General features: G+C 45.4%; 1 protein-coding gene across 4 annotated transcripts; it reads left to right on the top strand.

The window, feature by feature from the left end:
- The first annotated feature begins 788 nt into the window (after positions 1-788).
- On the top strand, positions 789-14,951 carry LOC110750292 (uncharacterized). 4 transcript variants are annotated; one of them, XR_015832938.1, is made up of 4 exons: positions 789-870; positions 1,369-1,512; positions 14,115-14,242; positions 14,388-14,951. XR_015832938.1 is itself a non-coding variant. In XM_088247039.1 (3 exons), the coding sequence occupies exon 3, from the start codon at positions 5,410-5,412 to the stop codon at positions 7,348-7,350; it is 1,941 nt and encodes a 646-aa protein (XP_088103165.1). In that variant the 5' UTR covers positions 789-870; positions 1,369-1,512; positions 4,534-5,409; the 3' UTR covers positions 7,351-14,107. The 4 variants fall into 4 exon arrangements, 1 of the variants encoding a protein (XP_088103165.1); XR_015832939.1 differs by having other exon boundaries at positions 14,115-14,188; XR_002525708.2 differs by lacking the exon at positions 14,388-14,951 and having other exon boundaries at positions 14,115-14,375.
- Positions 14,952-16,038: the final 1,087 nt, after the last annotated feature.

The raw sequence follows: 16,038 nt of genomic DNA on the forward strand, positions 1-16,038 counted from the left end.
AAAATCACGTCAAAGGCCCGAGTGGTACAAAACCACGCAAATTAAACAATCTTTTCTGAACTACGTTGGTTTGATCCCTTCGAAATGGTACGTAGGCAATCTAGAGATTCAATCTAGATGCAACCGCCCAAATCACAAAGCCAAACAGAGTCCCTGGTTATTCTTAACCAAATTCACCCCAAACACACATCAAAATTGAATCCATGGTTTATTCAGCTAAATTCACTCAAACACTCTCTCAATCAAATTCATACAAATTTTCCCTTTTGCAATGAGTCATTCATTTATTGTAATTCTTTGAACTACCAGTGGCTTGATTCCCGCGATGGATACGTAGGCACCCTAAGGTTGGACTTGGGAGCAGCTGCAAAACCAAACACACACGTTCTATTTCTTTATGATGGAATCAAAGGGTTATCCCTTGAAGCAAGGGATTGTAATTAAAAGACTTGCGTCTCGAATGAGTTGAACGTAAAATAATAAAATCCCATTATTTATTTAGTGATGGTGAAATTGTGTTGGGAAGTTCACATTTTTCTTTAACAGTATTAAAGTTATATAAATAACAGGGTTAACAATAAGGTTAAAAAGAAACATGCACTTTCTGGATGCCTGTGCCTCATTCATTCCTCATATTCATAATGAAAAAGAAAAGACAAAGAAGAGAAGACTTGAGACAGAAGACTAGGCAACAACTTGTCGTTTCAAATATCTCATATAGAGAGCAAATTTGTCTTCTCCTCATCTTCACCTTCACCTTCATCCTCTCTCTCTCTCTCTCTCTCTCTCTCTCTCTCTCTCTCTCTCTCTCTCTCTCTCTCTCTCAGAGTAAACAGTAGTGGAGAGAGTCTGGTAAACATTGGATTGGAGGTACGCATCTTTGCTTCTATAGTCTTTCTGTAGGAACAAGTTTTTTTTTTTTTGGTAACTGTCGGAACATATTGATACTTTACAGATGCCATGCTCATTTTGTCTTTACCATGCTTTTCAACATATTTGAATTCCTCTCTTTGATCAGTGATCCTAGCCATCTGGACTTCATTTTGTATTTTTCTTTAGTAATCTAATATACTCCTTTGTTAGGTTTAATTTTTATTTTATTTTATATAAGTAATAATCTAAATTATATTAAATTAATCTAATCTACGAAAATGAGGATTCAACCCACATCTACCCTTCGTTAGAATCTCTCATTGCTTAAGGTTTATAGTTTAATTTCTGAACTTTGGGTCAAAATAAATAATTATGATGAAATACGACAATATATATTTCAAATAGTAATCCATTCTATTTGAAGTTTGAACTCACATACATATAACCTATACATTCACTAGTTTATATTATGCATTTTGGATGCTACGATTGCAGGTTTTGCTTGCCATGAGAGGATTCTTCAGAGCTGACTCAATATTGAGGGTCATCGCAACATTCTTCTCTACCCATGCATTGTCTCAGTGAGAAACTGGATTGGAAACTACTACTACTTCTCCGAGGCTACTACACGCATCCAAGGTGATTCATCCCTGTTGAATTAACATGCACTCATTCACTGAATTTTATCTTGTATACTTCTTTCAAACCACCTTAGTTTCTGATTTCTTCCGTTGCTTTGTGATGGCGTATATATGTATATATAATATTATATATATATATATATATATATAGCTCTGGTTTTCAGCCATAGCTTCATAAACCACGCGTTAGTGAATATATATCTTGATAACGTACCTCACGGATAATTGGAGTACTACACATTTTGAAATGGCTGCCCTAGTTACAAATGTTCAAGAAGGGGTATTGTGGGAGCCGAATTAATTCGTAACCCTAGGTCAAATAATTCCTTCTATTTGGGGATTATTTGACCTAATTGGGAATTATTCAATTTAATTGGGGATTATCCAATTAAATAGAATGTTACCTAATTAGGTTGAGGATTGATTTGATTCCTACGAATATTCTCAATTAATGGAGGAGTTACCTAATTAAATTAGGTATTGATTTGATTGCTACCCTGATTAGGGATTTGATTTAAATCAAATAAATCAAATCCCTAATTAGTCAAATCTCGCCAAATTGGGGAGGAATAATTCCCTTCTATCTACGGAATTATTCCTCTGAAACCCTAGCTCCCGAGATCTCTATAAAAGGATGGCCACATACAAGGGTTGAGGTACGTCTAAACTCCTACTGAAACTCTACATAAATTATCTCTCAGAAACCCTAGCCACCTCCTTTCTCTCCCTCTTTTACATAAGGCTCCGGCCACTCGGTTCATCCCAAAAACACATATAACTCCGTACCCTAGTTAGCTAGTGTTTTCTTTACAAAACTCTTGAACTAATTTAGGCATCGGAGGGCCTTTGGCCAACACCCCCCGGGTGTGGTGTTGCATTCCTAAGAGGACACAAATTAATGTGCAAACAACCAATTAAAAATACCCGCAAGTGCACGAATCTATTGAAGTATAGATTATGTAAGTACGGGGTCGATCCCACGAAGAACTTGTCGGCTTCCTATAAGTTCTAATTTGAGTACGTAAAGAACACTTAATTGACACACCACAAATGCACAAATGCAAAATGGAAACTAAAAATGAGTAAAGAAGTGTAAAAGAAATGAAACAACACAAGAAAACTAAACAAAAACACAAACAGCATTTTCTATCACCCTTTTATCACCCATTTATCACCTATGAACAGTGCTAAAGCGACCGGTCGTCAGGTAAAAGCGACCGGTCGTTTTTGGGCAGATTCGAAACTCAAAATTTGACTTGAAAAGCGACCGGTCGTCAGGTAAAAGCGACCGGTCGTTTTTGGGCAGATTCGTTTTCTCTGTTTTTCAGTTTCGACCTCTGTCCAGTGTTTTGCCTATAACTTTCCAACTGTACGTCCAAAATTCACGTTCTTTATACGGTTGGATTCAGCACAGAAAATGGAAGAACACAACGCGGACCAAAAGTCCAAAACAATTACAGAAAGAAATAAAATTCAGTAACAAAGACACGTAACGTGTCAAACACGCAACTCACACACACATTGGGGGGGGTTTTGATTTGGTTCAAGTGATCTATTTCTATTGCATGTAAGTAAATGGACTTCGAATTTAAATGAGAATGGAAGAGATGAATTATCAAGATGTGAAATCAAAATGTAACAAACACTAGGGTTTCGGAATCCACCCTAAACAATTCTACCCAAGTTCATGAATACTCAAGTGATGAACTCTAAACGTGTTGATGAAGATGTTCGCAATCAAGACCATGGGTCGTGGCTCAAGACGCATTGATTCTCTCTAATATACGTAAAGTGCATGGTTCGTGCTACAATACTTGTGCCCTCCTCATAACCGAACCTAGGTATGGTTCGTACTTCGATTCAATTACAAGGAGAACCCATTAAGTTCAAAGAGAATATGAACATCACAAGAATCCTAATAGCATGGTGTTTACATTAGGTATTCAAGAAACCAATTCACATGGATGGTTCTTACTTCATCCATTTATTGCTTAGGATAACATGAGGATACACATAATCCCAACAATCTCAAGAAGCATGCTTTCAAAGGTGATCAATCAAAGAAGAACATACATCAAGGATAGATTAATTTGGTGAATTGGAATTCATCAACAATATCTAGAAATTCATACACTCAAGCATCAAAACAATAAGGTATTCATGTTTAGGGCTTCAACCTAAGCCCTAGCTATGGAGTTTAGTTCCTCATAATCATTTCAAACACAAATTCGAAATAAAACTAGAAAGAAGTTACAGCTTTTGTGAAGGTGGAAGCTCAAGGTCTTCAATGGTGGAAATCTCTTCCACTTCTTGCTTGGATGACTTTGTCTTCCTCCTCTAGCTCTCTAGCTCCCAGCTTTTAGAAAGTCTCTGCAAATTGTAATAAAAACTGAATGAATGATCCGTTGCCTAGCTGCTGCCCCAAAGTCAATTGATTCCTCTCTATGCTCCTCTCTCTCCTCCTTTTCATCATGGCACACTTTTGCCTTTGTTTTCTTGTCTCCTCTCATGATGAAGTTTTGTCCTCACAAATATACTCTCAGAAAATTCCACTTAACTAAAGTAAAATATTGTTACGAAAGGCATGGTAACAAGTAGAAGTAAGATCACACTAAGTGGAGGTGAAAACTGGCCAACTCGGATTTCCAGAGCTGTGGTAACATGCTGGATTGGTTGGATAGGCAATACTTATCCAATGGAGCTCAAATTTGGATATGTTGTAGTCAACATCCATTGGAACAAGTCTTATGAAGATCATCACCTCATCCAAGGACCGGAACATGCTGATCCAAGGCCACGAAGTTGACCTACGAAAATGAACAAAAACAGAATTTATATCAAATAATGCACTTTTAGCTCATTTTCATACAAACCAAAGTAAAACCTATTAAAACACAAAAAAGAAGTAAAAAGCTATAAAATGTCAAGAACTAACTCAAAATAGTGGGTGAATAACATGAAAAATCATGTGTAAAAATGAACCGAACATGTGGTCCTCTTATTGCTATTCATTTTGTAGGGAGAAAGAGAGGCGGAGAAGACGAAGGAATCTTTCAACCGAATATTCCCGTGGGAGGAAATTTGCTCCCACAAATTGGTGCTTTCATTGAGAGCACGAGTTATACTCAACATGTGCTCAAGGAATCCGTTCCTCCTATTTTCCAATCCACCGAAGCCTTCCAAACAACCATGGTTGGAAGCAAACGTTTTAGAAGCAAAACCACCGCGACGGCGCACTCCGGAAAGGCCAAAACCTCGCTGCCACCACGAGGTACAGCTGCTGCTAGCGATTTGCAGCAACCTCCCATCGCTGCCAGCGCGTTCCAGCAGCTTCCCCGCGAGATCCAGCAACATCCTATGGCTGCCAGCGCGTTCCAGCAGCTCCCAGGAGACTTGCAGCAGCCTCCCATAGCTGCCAGGGCGTTCCAGCAGCTCCCCAACGCTTTCCAGCAGCCCCCCGTGGCTGCCCTTACTGTCCAACCACCTCCGGGGGCCTCACAACCTCTCCAAACAGCTGCTGTACCTATTTTGCAGCAGCCTCCCGCGGCTGCCAGCACATTTCCGCAGCTTCCCGTGACTGCCAATACATCGCAGCAACCTCCCATGGCTGCCCATACCTTGCCGCAGCCTCCAGAAGCCATAGAACGGTCGCAAATGGCCGCTGGAACGGCCATACATGCGGCTGGAATTGTTCCACCTCTTATTGCACATACCTTATTTAATAGATTTATTGTTTAGAGGCACAAGTGATATTATAGTTGGCATATAATTGTGTTTCTATCATGCGAGCTAATTACATTTCATCACTAATGATCAGAAAAATACCAAATGAGTTGGTGGCTAACCTATGAGTCCTTGGTCCACCTGATCAACGATTCTCCGATCAACCCAACGCATGATCCCTCAAGCATTCCCTCCATTGCATCCATGCTCGATGCACGCTTCCGCGTATACCTCTCATGAAACCCTAGCCCGTATGCAGTTGGGCTCCACACACTTCTCTCCTCCCGATCCACGAAGTCAAGCAGACCTTAATCTGAGAGTTGACCAGCTAGCTCAGAGAATGGATGACCAAAGCAATTTGATGAGGCAGCTCCTCAACCAAATCAATCTAGCTCAAAACCTTGGCCTTGGACCGCTGGGCGAAGAGAGAAGGATGGACGACTGCGCCAACAGGCAGATCGACGGGCGCCGAGCAGGTCAAGCAGGCATGAGCAGACAAGGAGAGGGACAACAACGTGATCATCTCGCCAACATGTCACAAGCATCCGCAAGCCACACTCAGAGCAACGTGCGAGGAAGGCAGGGCCCACGACTCCACGTCCGCGACCGCCTAGGCCCGCAGAGGAATGCTCCTCAAGGGCTAGGCTCCCAGAGAGATCAGCCTGACGACCATCGCAATGAGGATCGTGAAGAAAGGCGCTCTAATGTTCACTCGCCGAGGAACATTCTTCAAAGGCTAGGCTCCCAAGGAGGTCAACTTGACAACCTTCACGGTGAGAACCGCGAGGAAAGGCGCTCCCCTGCTCACTCTCGAAGGACCGATTCTCGTCGACAAGCTGCGGAGAATCACTCGCAAGCGCAGCCCACCAACACGCCGCCTAGGCAACACAGCCAAGAAGCTCTAACCTTGCGAATCAATGAGGAGGTCAATCAGCGTCGTCCAAATCGTGAGGGTCGTCGACGTGTCCAACCAGCAATGCGTGCAGAGGACGTCAAGAAGCTTGTGAGTGACCAACTACGAGACTTGAAAGCCGGCAGGAACTTCGAAGATGCCCTACGCAAGGAGATGGACCAAGCGAACTCCACGCCTTTCACTGTCGAAATTGAGCAGGCGGCTCCCCCGAAGCGGTTCTCGACGCCTTCGTTCACGCCCTTCAAGGGAGACTCCGATCCCGAGAGCCACCTAAAACACTTCAAAAGTGTCATGATCCTGCACAAGGCCGATGACGCATTGATGTGCAAGGTGTTTGTGATGACCCTGCAGGGAGCAGCTCAGGACTGGTTCCACACCCTACCATCCGGGTTGATCAGTAGCTTCAAGGAGCTGGCATACGTCTTCGCCAAAGAATACACGTCTTACCGGACAATCAAGAAGAACCCCGACCACTTGTTCAACCTACGTAAGAAGTCCGACGAATCCCTTCGAGACTACATCAAGAGATTCAAAGCAGAAAAGGCCAACATCGTAGGATGTGACGACCGGATCGCGTCCTCTGCTTTCAAGAAAGGCCTTCCAGCTGAACACGACTTATACCGCGAGCTGACTATCGCTCCCAGCCAGACTCTGGCAGAGGTCTTCACAACCGCGGAACGCTATGCACTCTGGGATGACGATCGAATCGCCGCAAAGAAGTCTACTAAGCAGGAAGATCAACCAACCAAGCGGGCAGGCCAAAAGAATGATGGGTTCAGCAACAGGAACAAGGACAAGCGCAGGTCGCACCCAAAAGAGGACGCTATGGTAGGAGAGAGTCACACCAAGTTCTCCATCCCCATACACCAAATCTTATCCCAAGTGAAGGACAAACCTTGGGTAAGAAGGTCGCCGCCCTTGAAGGGAGATCCAGACAAAAGGGATACCAGAAAATACTGTGCCTTCCACGGGACGCACGGACACACAACAAACAACTGCTTTGCTTGGAAAACGCACCTTGAGGAACTCGTGAGAGAAGGTCACTGCACGGAGTTCATCGCGAAGCAAGCCATCCAGCGGATAGAGTATCGCGACACCACCAAGGAGCCATCTCAGAAGGTCATAAAGATTAACACAATCCTCGCCGACTCCGAGGAGTCTGGGCTGACCAGCAAAGAAAAGAAGAGGAAGATCAAATAGGTCATTGTGGTCTCCCAAGTCTCGACCGACCTTCCACCGGCGGAAGACGACCCTGTGATCGGCTTCCAGAAGAAAGATCTGATCGGCCTCGATATGCCACACAACGACGCCCTTGTCGTCAGCATTCAAATCGCCCAGGCCATGGTCGACCGAAACCATGTGGACGAAGGCAGCGCAGCCAATATCCTGCAGTTGACTATCATCCAGCAGATGGGCTTGGAAGCAAAGATCAACAAATCAGCCAGGTCGCTGACTGGCTTCAATGGCGCAACGACGGTTACTGTGGGCACAATAGATCTCGACGTCTACTCCCCACCTGTAATCAGCTCACAAACATTCATAGTCATTGATGAAGTCTCACCCTACAATGGCATCCTGGGTAGACCATGGATTGGTAAGATCAACGCCATCACCTCTGCCACTCATCAGAAAATCCGCTACCCAATTCCTGGGGGCGGTGTCTGCCAAATCAACAGCGACCAGGCAATGGCGAGGAAATGCTCAGCTCAAGGGCTGAAGAAAAGCAAGCCAATACAGTTCCTCCCTGTGAATCAGGCAGATCTGGAGAGAGTAGAACAACCAGATCTCGTTCCTAGCAACCGAGCAAGCCAGAAGGGGAAGGGGATAGATATCCCCTTATAGCAATCAAAGCATCGGGACCAAGTCGAGGAAATCCGTCCGGAGGTCTCCCCTGAAGAAGGATGGAAACCCGAAGAGGACGTCGAGCTAATACCCTTGGATCCTTACCAGCCAGACAAAAAAGCGCGGATCGGCTCGCGCCTAAGCCCAGACGAGAAGGTGGAGCTGACCACCTTTCTCTAGAACAACAAGGACATGTTCGCATGGTCACCGTCAGACATACCAGGCATCGACCCGAACATCATCTGCCATCGACTCCACGTCAACCCTGCCAGCAAGCCAGTGGCGCAGAAGAGATGCAACTTCGCTCCAGAGCGGGTCGCAATCATTGAAGCCGAGATCGACAAACTTCTAGCAGCCGGCTTCATTGAAGAGGTCTCCTACTCGGAGTGGTTGGCCAATGTTGTTCTGGTGGCGAAACAAGAGAAGGGCAAATGGAGAGTTTGCGTCAACTACACTGACCTCAACAAGGCATGTCCTAAAGACAACTTCCCATTGCCGAGAATCGACCAACTCGTGGATTCGACCTTCGGCAATAAGCTGCTCAGCTTCATGGACGCCTACTCCGGCTACAATCAAATCATGATGCACGAGGATGACAAGGCGAAAACTTCTTTCATCATCGAGAGAGGGACCTACTGCTACAAGGTCATGCCCTTTGGACTAAAGAACGCCGGAGCAACATACCAAAGGCTCATGAATAAAATCTTCAAGGAGCAGACCGGCAAGACTATGGAAGTCTACGTAGACGACATGCTGGTCAAAGCCCCAAAACGTGCAGATCACATCAAAAACCTCGCCGAGGCATTCAGCTTGCTACGCCAGTATCGCATGAAGTTGAATCCAAGTAAATGCACGTTTGGCGTATCGTCCGGCCGATTCCTAGGGTACCTAGTCACGCAATGAGGTATCGAGGCACACCCACGACAAATCAAGGCCATTCTCGAGATGAAGTCGCCTTCCACAATGAAGGAAATACAAAGTCTGACGAGCAGAGCAGCGGCCCTCAATCGATTCCTCTCGAGATCTACCGACAAGTGCAGACCATTTTTCAAAGCTTTGAAAAAAGGACAAAGAGACAAGTGGGATGAGGAGTGCGAAGTAGCTTTTTAGAATCTGAAGACTTACCTCACTTCACCTCCCCTGCTCTCAAAATCAGTTCCAGGCGAGGACTTGTTCGTGTACCTGGCAGTGTCCAACTCGGCCGTTAGCTCAGCTCTCATTCGAGAAGAACTAGGGGCCCAACATCCGGTATTCTACACGTCAAAAGCACTCCTCGATGCAGAGACTCGCTACCCGAAATTGGAAAAGCTTATTTTGGCACTTGTAGTTTCAACGAGAAAGTTACGACCCTACTACCAAGCTCACAGAGTCATCATCATGACCGACTTTCCTTTGAGATCAATACTTCACAGCCCTGACGCTTCCCAGCGACTCATGAAATGGGCTATAGAACTAAGCTAGTATGACCTCCTCTACCGGCCAAAGACTGCAATAAAAGCCCAGGCTCTAGCAGACTTTGTGGCAGAATTCACCTCATCAGCCGAAGAAGAGAAGCTGGTCAACCATAAGAAGGAAAGTTCAAAAACAGATAGCACATCCGCCGAACCTGGCCAACCCACAGACATGTGGCAATTGCGCGTAGACGGAGCGTCGAACCAAAAAGGAGCGGGAGCAGATGTCGTCATCATCACCCCAGATGGGACCCTATTGGAGCAGGCCATCAGGCTTGGTTTCCCAACCTCAAACAACGAGGCAAAATACAAGGCATTGCTCGCTGGCCTGCGCTTGGCAAAGGAGCTAGCGATCAAGAAGCTAGCCATCTACTCAGATTCCCAGTTGATCACGAATCAAGCCTCAGGTGAATACATGGCAAAGCACCTAAGGATGATCTTGTATCTTGACAAAGTCCAAGAGCTATTGAAGGCGTTTCCTACCTTCACTATCCAACAGGTGCCTCGAGCAGAGAACGCGCATGCAGATGTCCTGGCAAGCTTAGGGTCCGCGCTAGATACCCAATTCAGACGCTCCATCCCGGTCAAACACCTAGACCGACCAAGCATTGAAGAAATAGAGCCAATCGACACAATGCAGATTAACGAGGACCCCAGTTGGCAAGGCCCCATCATCGACTACCTAATGAATGGAAATCTACCAACGGAAAAGTCCGAAGCTAGAAAAGTCCAGCAGAAAGCCGCGAGATACTACATGCACGGCAACAAGCTCATCCGCAGAACATACTTCGGCCCTCATCTCACCTGCATAAAATACTCTTAAACACTTGAGGTTCTCTAGAAAATTCACAACGGCGAGTGTGACAACCACTCTGGGGGCATATCACTCACCTAGAAGGCTCTAAACATAGGCTACTTCTGGCCTACCATGCGCCACGACTCCATCGAATATGTCAAAAAATGTGATCGCTGCCAGCGATACAAGCCAATTCCTAACCTGCCTGCCGAAGTCTACCATTCGCAAAACAATCCATGGCCATTCATGCAATGGGCCATTGACCTAGTGGGTCTCTTGACACCAGCGCCTGCCAAGAAGGACATGATGATCGTTGCCACCGACTACTTTACTAAATGGATTGAAGCCGAAGCTCTATCCTCTACTAAAGAAGCCGATGTGGAACGATTCATCTGGAGAAACATCATCTGCCGATTTGGCTACCCACAACCACCAGTTACCGACAATGGCTCACAATTCATCGACAAGCAGATGACTGAGCCCTGCACATTTCTGAAGAAGAGAACCATCTACTGCAAATTCCAGAATGTGCCACAACAAAAGACAGTTGCCCATAAGCAGCGTCCTAAGGGAGACGCAGGGCGACGACCAAAGCGTCCTTTGGGAGACACAGCCCATAAGAAGCGTCCTAAGGGAGACGCAGGGTGCGCCAGGAATTTCCTAAGGGAGGTATCCAGGTTCCTATCCGTTTCCTAAGGGAGGCAGGATAGTCACACAGTTGCCCATAAGGAGCGTCCTTAGGGAGACGCAGGGCGACGACCAAAGTGTCCTTCGGGAGACGCATCCCATAAGAAGCGTCCTAAAGGAGACGCAGGGTGCGCCAGGAATTTCCTAAGGGAGGTATCCAGGTTCCTATCCGTTTCCTAAAGGAGGCAGGATAGTCACACAGTTGCCCATAAGGAGCGTCCTAAGGGAGACGCAAGGCGACGACCAAAGCGTCCTTTGGGAGACGCAGCCCATAAGAAGCGTCCTAAGGGAGACGCAGGGTGCGCCATGAATTTCCTAAGGGAGGTATCCAGGTTCCTATCCGTTTCCTAAGGGAGGCAGGATAGTCACACAGTTACCCATAAGCAGAGTCCTTCGGGAGACGCAGGGCAACGACCAAAACATCCTACAGGATGCGCAAAACACGCCCGAAGTCCCTCAAAGGGGACCCTGGCCCTCGCCAATTTCTTAAGGGAAGAACATCCTACGGGATACGCAGAACACGCCCGGAGTCCCTCAAGGGGGATCCTGGCCCTCGCCTATTTCCTAAGGGAAAACATCCTACAGGATATGCAGAACATGCCCGGAGTCCCTCAAGGGGGACCCTGGCACTTACCAAGTTCAACAAAAAGAAGATGGTCAGACAAGACCAATTATTCTAAACAAGAAAGCAGACTACAAGATGAAAAGAAATAAAGGAGTCTTCATTTACTCTGAGACACCAGCATGAGATCCTTGATCTACAGCCTCTTCGACGTCCGCCTGATCAGCCACGTTCTCAGCAACTCCACCTGCTTGGTCCGCGACGTCTGCCATTACCTCATATGCTGCATCCTCCTCTGCTTCACCTGCTCTTCAACTACCGCTTCTTCGGCCGCCTACTCTTCAACTCCTTCCATGTTCACAGCATTAACCTGCTCACTTTGCACATGGAGCAAGTCAGAACAGAGCATCTCGATATCTCCATCTCCAATGGCATAGAAGGGATCATTTCCATTTGAACAGTCTAAGTAGCCCAACTTGTACGCATTCATGGTAGCTTAGAACCTGGACTTCTCAGCAGACTTATGATATGCGCCAAATCTAGCCAAAAGCTTGTCATGACTAAAGGAGACGTCAGCATTCTTGTGCTCAAGACGGAAGTAGGCATCTTTTCGACTAACCAAGTCAGCAACAGAAGAGGGGGCAACAACAGAGGAGTTTCGGATAGTTTCAGCAACAAGAACTACTCCTTTTTGAAGCAGATAAAATGTTGCTTCATTTTGTTTTTCCAAGGAAAGACTTGAAAATGTGCCAAGATCGCCGGCTTGACGGATGTGATCGACCAACTCAGCACAGGAGGCCGAGTTTGATAGGAAGTTCGTCTTGAGCAGATCAGACATGCATGCATCCCCTACAGGGCTAGACTTGTTGGCCTTGGGATCAACCGCCGACGCTGAAGAAGAACCCTTCGCCTAGGCAGATGACTCTCTCATCTTCTTAGCCACTGCCAATCTCACCTCCAAAAGAGTCAATGATACTGAATCAACTCCACGCTTGATTGCCCGTGACTCAACAGCTAGATCATGAGCAAACCTCCCGCTCCGATCTCCATCTTTTGACAGATGCAGATGACTCGAACTTCGAGGAGGAATGTCTGCATCTATTTGACGCTCGGCAGAACTAGATTGGGCACGAACTGCTTTATGAAGCAGATCATGGTTTTCAAGCTAGTCAGCAGGAGGCTCGGGCAGAACACCCCGAACACCTCGCATGCCACCAACCTTCGTGCTATATGCGTCCATGAGATGTTTGGCCCTGGAAGATGATGACGGAGCAGACCCCATTAGAGTCTTCTCAGCATAAGGGAACCTTGGCTTCTTCCTCAATGGAGACACATTCTCTGCCTGCGAATGAGTAGCTTCATCTCTTGAAGACTTGGTAGCAGCCTTTCTCTTTGGGGGAGATTCAGCAGAACACTTCTCCTGCCCAGCTGGCAGATCATCAGAGTCTGGACCATTTAGCTTCCATCTCTCAACATCCTGGGCAGGGGGCAGACCACCGACTTTCTCCCAATACTTGCCCAACTGATGACGCCCGCAACGCATAGGCAGTGGCTGGTCCACATGCGCACCTGCTCCACCACAGCTGCTGCCCACTGCCAGCCGTCGCCTGTCACGACGACATCTAGTCGGGCTTCCCCTAGCTGATCCTCGAAGCAAAAAAGAAGAAAAAGAAATACACGTGCTCGACTTACCTTAGGATGCACGGCGACTCCTCTCTTCGACAAGCAGTACAAATTCTCCAAGATCTCTCTCAAGCTAGAAAGTAGAGAAGTTAAGTTTGCAATGTGAAGAAGAGTGAAGAGAAGCCCTGCATTTACACATATTCGGCATCCTAGGTCAAGAAAGAATTGCAAGCCCATTCCTACTAGGAACCGAACTCCAAGTGCAAGTCATATACTTCCTCCACTCAGGAGCCCAAATCCAAGAAGGAAACCCAGTTACAGCTGGACAGCCCAACAGATGATTTACATCTCCTACATGCCACCACGCGCCATGCAGAAGCTGGGGGGCATTTGTGGGAGCCGAATTAATTCGTAACTCTAGGTCAAATAATTCCTTCCATTTGGGGATTATTTGACCTAATTGGGAATTATTCAATTTAATTGGGGATTATCCAATTAAATAGAATGTTACCTAATTAGGTTGAGGATTGATTTGATTCCTACGAATATTCTCAATTAATGGAGGAGTTACCTAATTAAATTAGGTATTGATTTGATTGCTACCATGATTAGGGATTTGATTTAAATCAAATAAATCAAATCCCTAATTAGTCAAATCTCGCCAAATTGGGGAGGAATAATTCTCTTCCATCTACGGAATTATTCCTCTGAAACCCTAGCTCCCGAGACCTCTATAAAAGGATGGCCACATACAAGGGTTGAGGTACGTCTAAACTCCTACTGAAACTCTGCAGAAATTATCTCTCAGAAACCCTAGCCACCTCATTTCTCTCCCTCTTTTACATAAGGCTCCGGCCGCTCGGTTCATCCCAAAAACACATATAACTCCGTACCCTAGTTAGCTAGTGTTTTCTTTACAAAACTCTTGAACTAATTTAGGCATCGGAGGGCCTTTGGCCAACATCCCCCGAGTGTGGTCCTCTTATTGCTATTCGTTTTGCAGGGAGAAAGAGAGGCGGAGAAGACGAATGAATCTTTCAACCAAATATTCCCGTTGGAGGAAATTTGCTCCCACAGGTATCGGGCATCATGGTGATTATTCTTGGATCGCCTGTCACTTAATCTCCATGTGTGCGTATCTTTGCAAAAATGTAAAATTTTAAATAAAAGAAATCTCTAAAACTCGATTGTATATGCATACAGTTATATTTGCTGCCTATATATATATATATATGTTAATTTGTTGCATATATATATATAATATATGCACATGCAGGGACTGCTTCTATTGTGGATTTGTTCTCTGTTTATGAGCACACATACTGAGGCTAAGGTATACTATGGAGCAGCGCCACTGATAGTATTAGGGGAAGCTGGTCGATCGGCTACCTTGCAGGAATTTCTTGAGGATCAATATTTTAGTGAACAGAAAGAAGGAACGACCACAGAAGAAAATTATTTAAAACGACTGGAAACTCGTAAAGAAGCTTTGTGGCGCCTTCCATGGTTTTTAGGTGCATTGTTAGCTGTTTTACTTCCAACTCGGACCTGGGAAGCTACGTTCATGATTTCAGCAATTTAGTGGGAGTCACTAGTTTCGTGTTCTTGTATGGCTACCACCGTTACTTCGTAAAGCAGAAGAATTGACGAATCTACTTGGAAAGCTCGTCAGGACTATCTTCAAATAGAACAAGAACAAAGAGGAGGAGGAGAGATTGGCATAGTCACAAGAGGGACCTCGTCCTCCTCGTATTCACCAAAAGAAGCACGAAGAAAAAAGTTTTGGCCACTCATAAAACTGAAGGACGAAAAGGGTTTTTTCACAGAAGTGATAGCTATGTGGTCGGCCTTCTTCGCGTACAGTTTGGTGGAGGCAACAGGGAGCACCTTCTTTTTTGAACAAACGAGTAATTTGGATAGTCGGATTGGGTCAATCGAGTTCCTTCCATTATATTTCACAGTACTTAGGGACTTCTCAAGTTTCTTAATCTCATTTTTGTACAAGTTACTGATTCCAAAGCACTGGAGAAAGGCTACGGGTACACTTACGCTGGTGAGAATTGGCTGCGGATTGGCTTGTTCTATGCTATTTTGTGTTGCTGCTTGGCAGGTTGAGGGAAAGAGGTTGAAGGCAATTAGCAATGAAGAAGGGCTTGAAGATGACACGCCTAAGACTATGAGCATTTCGTGGTTACTTCCACAGTTCGTCCTGTTGGGAGTAATGGAAGGGCTAGCCCTAAATGGATTGATTGATTTCCTTGCTGATCGAATTGCTAATAATGATGCACTAAGGGCCACTTATTATGCATCCCACATCTCTGACCTCATCCTTGGTGTTGGAAAATTAATTACAGCTTCTACCATAATATTGTTTAGGCGAAGTTGGTTCCATCACAACATAAATGGGAGTCGCCTAGATCATTTTTTCGAGCTATTAACTTACCTAAGTCTTGCTAACCTAATTTATTACGTGTGCATCTCCATATACTTTTATCGCAACAACAAATCACGAAAATCTGCCAACAATGGAAATGAAACGGGGACTGATGGTCATGAGTGTTGTGAAAATGGACAAACACTTTCACTCACTCCCCTAATGATCTTGTTGTTGATGGACTTTGTGACAAACACAATAATGGATGAATCACACACTCACACACTTTAGAAATCAACCAAGCACAGAGTGACACAAGAATTTATAGAGGTTCAGCAATTGCCTACATCCTCTTGGTGATCCCCTTTGAGAAATTCACTAATGAAAGAATAAGTTACAACTTTGGTTTACAAAGAAACCCCCTTAGAACTCTATTCTCTCCCAAGCTCTCTTTTCTCTCTCACCCCTTGCTCAACACTTTGATGCACTTGTGAATACTCTCTCACACTTGGTGTTTCCCTTCTTTGGTGTCTAGACTACTCAAGACTCAACT

Source organism: Prunus avium, chromosome 1 (genome assembly GCF_965620075.1).
Source record: "Prunus avium chromosome 1, drPruAviu1.hap1.1, whole genome shotgun sequence".
NCBI classification, from domain to species: domain Eukaryota; kingdom Viridiplantae; phylum Streptophyta; class Magnoliopsida; order Rosales; family Rosaceae; genus Prunus; species Prunus avium.